Source organism: Pyxicephalus adspersus, chromosome 3 (assembly GCF_032062135.1).
Source record: "Pyxicephalus adspersus chromosome 3, UCB_Pads_2.0, whole genome shotgun sequence".
In the NCBI taxonomy this organism is placed as follows: domain Eukaryota; kingdom Metazoa; phylum Chordata; class Amphibia; order Anura; family Pyxicephalidae; genus Pyxicephalus; species Pyxicephalus adspersus.
Genome location: NC_092860.1, coordinates 84,940,117 through 84,951,660, shown reverse-complemented (window position 1 = coordinate 84,951,660; position 11,544 = coordinate 84,940,117). Strand labels below are relative to the sequence as shown.

General features: G+C 36.6%; 1 protein-coding gene across 1 annotated transcript in view; it reads left to right on the top strand.

The window, feature by feature from the left end:
• The first annotated feature begins 6,261 nt into the window (after window positions 1-6,261).
• The window catches only part of MTHFD2L (methylenetetrahydrofolate dehydrogenase (NADP+ dependent) 2 like), a 44,358-nt gene continuing 39,075 nt past the window's right edge, over window positions 6,262-11,544 (top strand). The window contains exon 1 of the mRNA XM_072406811.1: window positions 6,262-6,374. Coding sequence (XP_072262912.1) covers window positions 6,262-6,374 — 113 coding nt within the window. The remainder of the gene's footprint in view (window positions 6,375-11,544) is intronic.

Below are 11,544 nucleotides of genomic sequence, written 5' to 3'. Positions count from 1 at the left end.
TCCCTAACCTAAAGTTGTTTTCTTTAAAGTAGCACTATCCAGTATCTACACAAAAGAAATTAATAGACTGCCTTTCCAGCCTAATTCTGAAAATTCTAGTTTCCAGTCTATATTTTGTCACTTGCTTGTAGCAAGCATGGTATAATATATAGAAGAGAATAACACCTTAACTACATGGTTGTTTCAGACAGTCTAAAGGATGATGAATTAGCATATAATACAAGCCTTTTCTTCGGGAAAGATTGCTATTGGCAGGCTACAACTTACTTGGGCCATGTTTCCGTGCCTAAAAGAACTCTGGACACTGATAAAGAATTCAGCTTTAGCCTTATCATACATCACATCATAATATATAATATAGTGCTGTGGGTTTGGCACATATTCACGGGTCTGTGTTCTTTTACCCTACACATGCAGTCTTATAAACTGGTTTTACCGTGACCTTATGAGCCTGAGCACCTACTTCTATGCATAGACTTCTTGGGTGGGCATCCTACCATCAGACATAGATTGTGTTAGGGAAAGTACATCAAAAGCTTGATGCCTTGCATAGCAGTCCATGTTTCTACCTAGGATTTTAGATTTTTACAGTGGGCACTCACTTTCCTTGAAACTAATTTTATATCTTGGTTGAACATGTGCACTAATAAGGGATAGATTTAACACTTTTTCAGACACCTTAAAGCCTTTTGACTACTTCTGGATATGATGTCAGCAGATTAAACTGTCAACCGAGCCAAACAGATCATTGGTGTCCAATAAATTGACCTGGAAGCCACAAATTGCTCAAGGAAACTCAACTTTATATTTTTTCCTTTTGCTCTGCTTACAGCTGCTTCATAACTATTTTGTAGAGAAGTGAGGGATAGGGAAAGGTGCCAGTACAGAGAAGGTTTACACACACTTAATAGAGGAGATGTTGGCCCAGACAGTAATTACATACACTCATAAATCTCTGATATTCATAGGCACACAATGCTAGTCAAAAAACTCAATTGTGCTTTTTTGGAATCTGTTATGCAAACTTTTCACTTGCCTGTATCAACATTTCAGTGCCCAAGGACAAACTTATTGAACTTAATGACCTGGCAGATTGATGCGTTTTACTCAGTCCAGAATAAAAAAAAGACCTAAGTAAAGATGTCAAACTAAACTGGGTGCAAAAGTTTTGTCAAACTTCTATGGTTTTCAGGCTAATAAAGAATAAAAGGTATCACAGGTTTTGGGGTTTGCACTTAAAAGGGCCTTACAAAAAAAGTTTAATATTACCCACAATTTAGGAATAATGCTTATAGCAAACAATATAGTAGAAGAATATGAATTTTGCTTGCTATTTTTTCAGTCAACTGTCTTTTTTTTTCTGTTTTTGAAGAGATATATTTTTACAAAATAATAAAGGCTGCCCAAAGATTTGCCGTCATTCTGAATTTTTCCTCCCTTTAGGTCTAAATGACAGCAATCGCCAGGACAAAGAGTGAATCTTAGTGGGTACACAGTAAAAATGTATTTTTTCTGATATTTTATGTGTGTGTATGAAAGTGAATTGGTGTTACTGTTAGGTTGGGTCATTTTTTAATTTTATACTTCTTGCCAACCTCTTTTTTGTTCTTTTGGGGAGAGACTCAAGTGCAGATACCTGTAGTTCTGTGACCTCCAAACTGGCATTTTCACCTTATCCTACCCTATCCTAACCACACACTTAGGTTGGTCATACGCTGGTTGATGGATGCACAACCAGGTAACTATTGGCTATGTGATATTTACCTAGCATAACTGCTGCACACCTGTTGTCTCATCAGCAATGAAAAGAATAGAAAATAGCCTAATGTAAATCAGAGAGAAGTGCTCCCCATTACCCAGCTGCAGAGAACATTTTTTGTTTACTGTAACATGGCAGAGCCATGTTAATATACCCAGTGGGGAGTGCCCCCATTGGCTTAAGGTTGTTAGGGCTGTCACCTCTGCAATGCCACCTCCACAGCAGCTGCCAGATCTTGTCTCTGTCCAGACAGATTCAGCAGTTGGTTTTGTTCATAGGTGGCAGATGTGTTTAGGGACAGAGAGCCAACAGAGGTACTATGTTGTTAGGTAGGTAATCAGATATACATTGAGAAGGGCTATGTTCTCTCTGGTTCCTGCTGTATTAGAAATTTCAGATGGTCTCTCCCTAGCTGTCGTGAAGAAGTTGGAAAAACTTTATTACCACTAAAACCTTGATCAGACACTAGAATTTACTGTACTATGCCTAGATGACCATAAACAACATCCACCATGCCAGATCGCTAAATACACTAACAGACACTATTGTATGCTATGGAGAGGACACAGCGGGGCCTCTTCCACTTATCCTTCCCCATCCCAACTCTATAAAACACTGCAATGCTGCCTGTACATTGCTCCCTTGTCCCTACTGTCACTGGAAACTAATCATTTTTTAAAGGAAATCTTTACTAGTGTTAGGAGCAAGTCTCATTACATTTAGTAATGCTGAACCTTAAAGTTCAACTATCACTAAACAAACATGAGACATAGGCTACAAGACTGGGTCTTGAGGACATCTGAATATGTCGAACGCTGTTCATTCATGGTCATCTTGAGTGAGAATCTGGCATCTGCACAGCTGCCCCTAATACGGTTTAGTGATTCATCCTACCAGATCACTAAACTAATGACAGATATGACCACTGTTTACTATTGTGAAGGACACAGCTGGATTGCCCCCTCCTTGTCCTCCCCTCTCTCCACTACATAGAACAGTACAGTGGTGTCTGTCCAATGCTGCTTTGCTGGAAATTATCTTTAAGGATTGTTTCCAGTGACAGTTCCATGTCTGTACATTGCTTAAAACGGGATATTGAAGTAATGACTGTCCAAGTGATGCCAACTATCACTAATCTTCACTTCATTGAGATGGATGCAAACTTATTGGTACAAACGCAAACCATAGCTCTTAGGGAATGAAGTTCTTTCATACTTAAAAATATTGAAGTTTTATCAAAATGTATACATTTCTAAACTAGTTTTTAGGTTCCATTTTTGCCAGTGTGGGTTGGAATTTTTTTGTGTGAAAAAAACACCTTAATATGGCCTTATGAGAGATGACAAAGTAAAAACTACTTATGGCAATGTGATATACGAAGCTGGCAAATAATTCAGCCCACCTTCACCCATTGAAACCTACTGGCATTCATCTTTAGGTAAAGATGGCCTTTAACATGCATATTATAAACATAGATGGAGCATCATAATGTAATAAAAAATGAATATTGTTAATAAATCAAATTAATTTTAGTATTGGCCAGGTAAACATATATTCTGGGAAAGGGGCTTTATAAAATTATTTTAGCAGAGCAAAAGAGAGCACAAGTATAAATAACTATAAACCATTACAATACATTCACACTTCAAAAGAAAATCTACCACCCGTGTTTACTAAACTAGATGAGTTTTTTAACTCAACTGTTTTTTTTAAATCTTAGTCTATTACAAATAGAAAAATAGCAACCATAGATATTGCTAAAATGTGTTTAATAGTTTAAAGAAAAGATGTAACTAAACAGGCAATGATCAAGTGGGCTAAAAGTAACCAAAAGAGCCCTTCACTGAACCAGTAGATGTTTATGATAGAAGATAGCTGTATGTCTAACTTCTATTACAATTAAAAAAAAAAGACATGGGTGGGGCCACGTAAATCTTTCTTTTATGTCTCTAGGTCAACTGTGTGTATTTGTTTGTTAAAAGCCTTATTTTCTCATAAATCTCTTTTATTTTCCCTTTCTCAATGGATGTCTCACAGAACGTCACAGCTAACATGAGCCTAAAACTAATATTTGCAAATTGAGCACAGAATCGAAATTACAACGGTAAGAGAAGTATGCTAAATGCATCGTCTGCATTCTGCACTCATATTTTTTTTCCACACTTCAAGCTTTACTGCAAAAAATAGACACATGTACAATCAAGTGATACATAGATTTGAATCTCACATACAGAAAGATCTTGTGGAAGGACAACAACATAAACAATCAACAAGTGGGTAACAACCAATAGAACAAATAATTTTAGGAATAGCTAGTGACAACCATGACTTTTGACCATGTTCACCTCATAAATAGGGAGAAATAAGGATGACTCAGTTTGAATTATTGACCAAATTTTTACACAGAGTAAAAAAAATGTACCCAGGGACCCCATGTTTCCATTAATTTATCTGCTCTATATAGGGAGATGGATCTAGATTCTTCCATTACATAAATCTCTTGTACTTTGAGAAGCCATTGTTTAACTGAAGGTTGGAAGGAAGATTTCCAGGACAATGGAATCAGACTGCGAGCTGCATTCAATTAATGTAGGGTTAGGGAAGCCTTGTTTGAGCCCAAAGAATCACCTCGGTCATGTAGCAAACATGCTGAAGGGGAGGCAGGGAAAGAAGATCCAATTATTGTCAGCCGACATCACCAATTTGGGTCCAGTAGGTCTGAATAATCGGGCACGGCCACCAAATGTGTAGCATTGTACCCTCAGCTTGCTTACACCTCCAACATAAATCTGAAGGAACCACTTATGAATGCGATCCGGAGTAACATACCACTGTGTCAACATTTTGTAAGATGTTTTTTGCAGTTCAGTACTAATAGAGCATGTGTGTGCTATCACACACATATTCTGCCATTGTCAGTCAGAATACTCATTCTGGAGTGCTGATTCCCAATCCTTCTTGGCCCTGATGTTATCCTTGGAAACCAAATCACTGAGAGAAGAAAATAGGTAGGAAACCGTGTGGAGCCTTTCAGACAGGTCTGTTCTAGCTCCGATGGAGGTTGAAAAAGGTCTTCTCCCAATTTCTGCAATATAATTTTTAGTTTCTATGTAAGACCACCATGACATTGCATCACCTTCTACTAGATCATCTAATTCACTCCTAGACTTAATTCTGCCTGCCCTCAAAAAGTCAGCTACCTTTGGTGGTGATAACCCTTTCCAATTTTGTAAAAATGAGTGCTGTAAGCCAGGTGGGAATTCCGGATTGCTACATAACGGTTTTAGTAAACCTGGTACAGAGGAGAATTCCTCCTGTCTGGAAAGCAATGAAAAAACATGAAGCGTGGCACCGATAGTAGCGTGCTTTTTAAGGGTTGATGGTACAAACCTTGTGGCAACCCAAGGGATTGAGGCAAGCGGTATTTTACTGAGGGAGCCCTCAACCTGAGTCCACTCCTTCGAATGTGTATGGCAGTTCCAATCAAGAATTCTAGCCATATGAATGGCCTGGTAGTATCCCCGGATATCCGGGAATCCCATACCTCCTTGGGATTTTGTTCTAGTGACATAATTATATTTAAGTCTTGGGCGGTTATTGTTCCAGAAATTTTGTGAATAGGGCTCCCAAGCCTGAAAAGAAGCTAGTTGAGATTGAGATAGGTATGGCTTGTAATACAAACATTAGCCTGGGCAATATATTCATCTTTGCTGTGGCCACCCTCCCAAACCATGAAAAAGACTTGTTTGACCATTGATGCAAATCTGATTTAATGTTTTGAAACGGGGGGAATTTTTAGAGTATAGGTCTTTTGTGTTTGAATTTGATGTGGTCCTCAGATATTTCAGACCTCCAGATGAAATCTGTTGCTGGGGCATATGAATCCCAAGGGCCGCAGATTTAGACATATAATTTTAAAATTAGACAACTGACGGAAGGTTTCTCTGCACTCATATTTACCTGGTAAATTAACAAGCAATGTTCCAGGCAGATTGTATGTATTCAGGCTTTTTTCACCTTTTGGACCTCACACAATTGCTTTAAAGGAGCATGCTTGTGAAGGTTTCATCAAGAACAGATGGTAGTTGCACTCCATTTCTTGCACACCTGGAAATGGCTAAATAAAAACTGTGTAGTTTTACAGCATCTTTGTCTGCTTTTTCCTTCTAATTTAGTTCTTTGCTATTTTTAATGCTTGAACAATGGTAAATATAGAAGACAAATGTTCCACATTTGCAATGGACCAAAAGCAATGTAGCATTACTGCCTGTTTCATCTGTGCAGGTATGCTTTTTATCCAATCACTGCTATGCAGGGGAGGAGTTCTCACACAATTTATTTATTGCTCCTACCCTCATCAGTCAGTGATGCTTGAAGATACCATTGACTGTTTTTCAAATGATGCTCATGATGGTTTTGCTGCTGCAGGGGAGATAATCTAACCCATTCCTCCTCTTGTATACCCTTGTTCTCGGTGTGTTCTCTTATCATACGCATAGCTCATGGCCTCTTCATTCACTGGCATTCGTCTTCTACAGAGGACAAAATATGGAACTGCAAATGCCAGAATGACCACCTGGAGTAGAGACTATCATACAGACATTGCATGTAGCAGGTGAGAGCATAGCCAGGTAAATGAGCTGATTCTGCATGTTGATTTGCTTATCATTGCATTTGCATTTATTACGCTGGATGGTTGCTTTTCTGTTTCAGTTTCAAATATATATATATATATATATATATATATATATATATATATATATGAATTTACATGTAGGTCAGAGTTTTAACACCTCTGTAGAAAGATTTTTGTCCTTGATTTTATGCATAGACAATTAATCCACAATAAAATAACTTATTTGGATGCCCTTAAAATAGATTCCCAAAGTTTTTGTACTGAGTGCTATGCATTTTGCCTATATTAAATATAAAACTAATAAAATAGTATAAAAATAAATACAATAAAATAAAGAAAACAGTATAAAATATGAAATACTGTGTTGACACTTAAAAATTTATATATATTATTCATAACTAAGTATAATCATAACTTTTCAGGCATAACCTGAATTTAGACCATTCCCTAATATAATGGTATACTCCTTTAAATTATTTATAATGGGTATAATATTCAATTATGATTTCTTAGCTTTAATGCACAAATATTTAGGGTATTATGTGCTTTGTATTTATATTCAGTAACAGGCTGCATTTACGCATATGAATTATATTAAATTTCTGATGGTTTTCTTCTGTTGGCTTTGTCTTTCTGGTACAGATTATAATAGAGATAATAATGTTTATTGCTGCTGCAGCTTTCCCTTCACACTCCACTAGTTTGAACTGATGACTGCAGAGCCTGAGATGTGGAAAAAGCACAGCCCTTCCATATGGCAACCCCTTTATTTACGTCCTTGCTTTCACCCTGTACTGTGTTTTTTCCCATTTATAGCATTTTCCAGGACAATACAAAAGCTATTCACATAATATCATATATTAATTTATCACATATCATATTATCATATGTTAACTTTATTATTATGGTAAATTAAGTAGAATATTTTATTTATTACATATAGATTTTAGCTATACAGTGCTTTGCCCGCTATTCCTTTGTACCTTTTGATATATACAGTATACAATGGTTCATAGATTTTGAGCTATAGTGTATTCCTTTGTGCCTCAATAAAACCCACAGATCATTTGACAGGCGTTACCAATTTCTGAATAAGATATGCTTAGGTTTAGAATATCTTACCCTTTAGATTGTAAGCTCTTTCAGGCAGGGTCCTCTCCTCCCCCTCCCCCTACTACCCCTATTTAATGTTCAGCGCTGCGTAGTATGTTGGGGCTATATAAATATTGTATTACTATAATAAAAATATTGTAATATGAAATTGTCCTGACCACATGGTGTTTCTATAGAGGAGTCTTGGATTTTCAACTTTTTTGGGCAGAATTTTCTTTTGTGTGATTGTAGTTTTTTTTATCTGTAGCCACTATTTATTGTACAGTGCTGCCTAATATGTTGGAGCTATAAATAAAAGTTTACAATAACAAAGACAGCTGAATAGGCATACCTAAAACTGTATCTACTGCCTAAACTGGTGTACAAATGGTCTCTAAAGTCTAGGCCATGCATACGTAGCAAAAAAAGAAGAAATTGCTAATCAGATTTCTATTTGTTTTATATTTATAACACAATTGTTTTATTGCTCTAACCTATTCAGGGATGTTATGTCCAGCTACCAGGTAAAAGAGGTAAAAGGAACCCCCGTGCCTTAGATCACAGTGGGGCTGACCTCAATTATGTTTGTATGTAAAACACTAATTTTAAAAACATTAATTTTGTGTTATGTATATTCCTGAAATCAGGAATGAATTTGTACACTATTTTAAATACATTGCCACAATAAGCAAATACCCTGGCTTGTCTTCTTCTTTTTTGTATGAAACTCATATTAGGCCATGCATACCTTTTTTTAATTGAATTTAATTTTTCTACATGTTCCACAAAAAGTACCTTTTCTTTCATCACACATGCTCTGAAGCTCAATATTGCCTTAGCTGGAATTAAAATTTGCTTCAGGTATAATGGTGTGGTGAAACAATAGCAAATAGAGCTCTCATGGTCCGCCATTCTAGACTGGATGAAATTCTTTGTCTATGAGCAGCACACCTGCACAGGCATTTGGCATGGCCTTTGAGTCTACTACCCAGCGTTTCAGCATTTCAGTTCCATGAATGTGGATGGACTTTCTGGATATCAACATATGTTTGAAGCCTGTATTTCTACCTAACTGAAATGCAGAAATGGGCAGCATTAATTTTGCACACATGCAAAGCATTTAAATTGGGTTGGGTTATCCTATTGTAGTTGTTTGTTTTTGGTTTAAAGGATTTTAATTGTTACTGCTGTCTGTGTCTCTACTAGGGATATTTACTGTATAATTTACCCTGGTGGCCACTGTCCCATTGTTCACTTTTTTTTGTTTGTGAAGATGGGATGTGAACATGTGAAAAGGTGTTGATAGCTCTGGTGTTGATAGCTCTCAGAGATCCCCTCTGATTAAATATTACCACACAGGGGTTAGCACTCCGGCCTTTGCAGCGCTAGGTCCTGGATTCGAATCCCAGCTCAGGGCACTATCTGCATGGAGTTTGTAGGTTCTCCCCGTGTCTGCGTGGGTTTCCTTCGGGTACTCCGGTTTCCGACCACATCCCAAAAACATGCAGTTAGGTTTTCACCTCCGTCTATCATAAGCACTTGTAAATTACATGTCCAACTAGTGTTTACAAGCGGTTTCTAGTACAGAGTAACCTGTTTGTATTGCTTTCTGAACAGATCTTAAGTGTTATGGTGGAATTTTACTTCCAGCTGGGTAGGTAGTTCTTGCCCTAATGTGTAGGTATGCAGGACATATTTGCACATATTGGCAGACTTACCTACTAGATCAGTGGTCCGTGAGAAAATTTATGTGGTCCACAGGAAAATCTAATAAATTGTTATATTCCGAATGACAATATTCGCCTTTCTATTGCACTAAATTTACAACCTGTACTAGAGACTTACTAAAGCCCCCTCCGCCAACACGGATTCTCATCTCATTCTCATGTTTTATTTTGTTTATTTCCAGATGCTCTTTTAGGTAAATATGACCTTTACTGCGTATAAACTGTTTGTTTATTGACATCAAATAGTTTGACTTTGATAACTATGATTTGTTGTTTGGTCTTAGATTCAAATGAAAAAAAAAAAACATAATGAGTGGGAAATCAAACAAATATTTTGCATTTCTTTAGTAATACCAAAGATAATGCAACTGATGATAATAGCTACATTTATTTCTCTAACCAAAACAAAGGGTTTTTTAAGGCAATAATACACATCTGTAAAAAATAACCTAAATTACACTTTAATTTTTGTATCCAACAATACAAGCATTTTTTAAAAACAAGGGTTTTTGATATTTATTCAAAAACATCACAATGTTCCCAAACATACAGATGTAAATGCATGTAATATCCTCAAAACGTTTTGTGGATCTAATCCACTTCTTCAGGAGGAATTTTATCAAAAGCCATGAAGCTGCCTTCCCCCCACATAATGGGCCTGATTTAAAAAAGCTCTTCAAGGTTGGAGAGAATACACTTTCATCAGTGAAGCTGGGTGACCCAGCAAACCCTGGAATAGATCAGGTCCAGGATTCAAAACATTTGCTAGCAAAAAGCAAATGATTTTGAAGAAGTTCATTCCAGGTTTGCGGGATCACCCAGCTTCACTAATGAAAGTATATTCTCTCCAGCCTTGGAAAGCTTTAATAAATCAGGCACAGTAAGGCAGGAAGACAAGTAGAGAAGCACAAAGGGGCAAGTATCACCAAAAATCAAAAATACTTTTCTCAGTTCCACTACTTTAAATCATCACAACACTACCATATTGCCAACAATCAATTGTATTAGCTGCCCCTGTCCAAAAACCAAATTTATATGTCTGCAATGAAAGAAACTAAGTAATAATGATGTATGCATTCTATGGATCACCTACTTCAACTAACAGATGAGGAGCATACCTGGCTAATGGATAATAGGTAAAACAGTAATACTTCACTTAACCGTGAGCTGATTAATGAATCAGACCCTCCACAGTCCATGTCAGGCATCATTAGGAATAACATTATTTTACAAAAAAAGTAATAATAATGGTCTACGAGATTTAAAATGATGAATTTAGTGGTTTGTGAGATCTGAAAGGTTGGCGACTGCTGTACTAGACTACAGGCAGGTCCACACTCCCTTCACTCACATACCTCTGTCAGGACTGCTAACTTTTCCAATGCTTCTTCTGTAACTGATGTTGTACCTCTTTGGCTGTTGGGCAGCCACTTATATTGTAAACTCTGTGTAAGTTACATCATCCCAAAACCTGTTTCCATTGTGAAATGCTGAAAATGACCTGGAACTGTACAGTGCACAGACAGGGCACAAAAACAGAGAAATTCATTTTTTGCCATATAAGACATGCAAAGCCTTGCAGCAATATTTTTTTTTTTTTACTTAAACTTCCCTTTTGGACTAATGTACACGGAGTTTTAAAACAATTATGTATTATTGCCTAAATATAAATAAAATATGTAATTCTGACAAACTGGAAATGTCAATGATTTCTTTTGGAAATATATATATATACCGTATATTTATATATTTTGCATACATTGTGAATCTTTGATACAACTTCAGCTAAGGCTACAAATACAACTACAGTACAGACGACCTCCCTTATTCCCTTATCTGTTTAGGAGCCTCGTGATTTATGGTGATGGTTTTGCTCTATTATTATAGTCTTTATTAAAGCAAAGGCTGGGTGAGAAGATAAAGAGGAATGTGTACATCATTTGGAACTCCACTAAACTGGAAGTGATAAATCAAATCTGTTCCAAAGTCAACAAGGATGTCATTGTAATAGAATAGATGTTATCAGAATAAACATATTGCCCATTAAACGGAATAGAATGTCCTTGCCAGCACTTCTGTAGAGCCAATGATAATGTGAATTTTAAATAGTGAATGAGAACCTATGAAAAGATAACATTGTACAGTTTCATACAATAATTTGTGAAGTCACCTAATAACTGACTGTGCAATGGTAAAGAAATTCATTTATGATCCCACATTCATTGTTGTATCAATGGGTATGGTTTTGCTCACAAAGGATTTATGAACTTTTTCCTTATCTTTTTTTTTTTCATAGAAAGGTATTTCAGTCAAGCAGAAGCTCCAAGGAA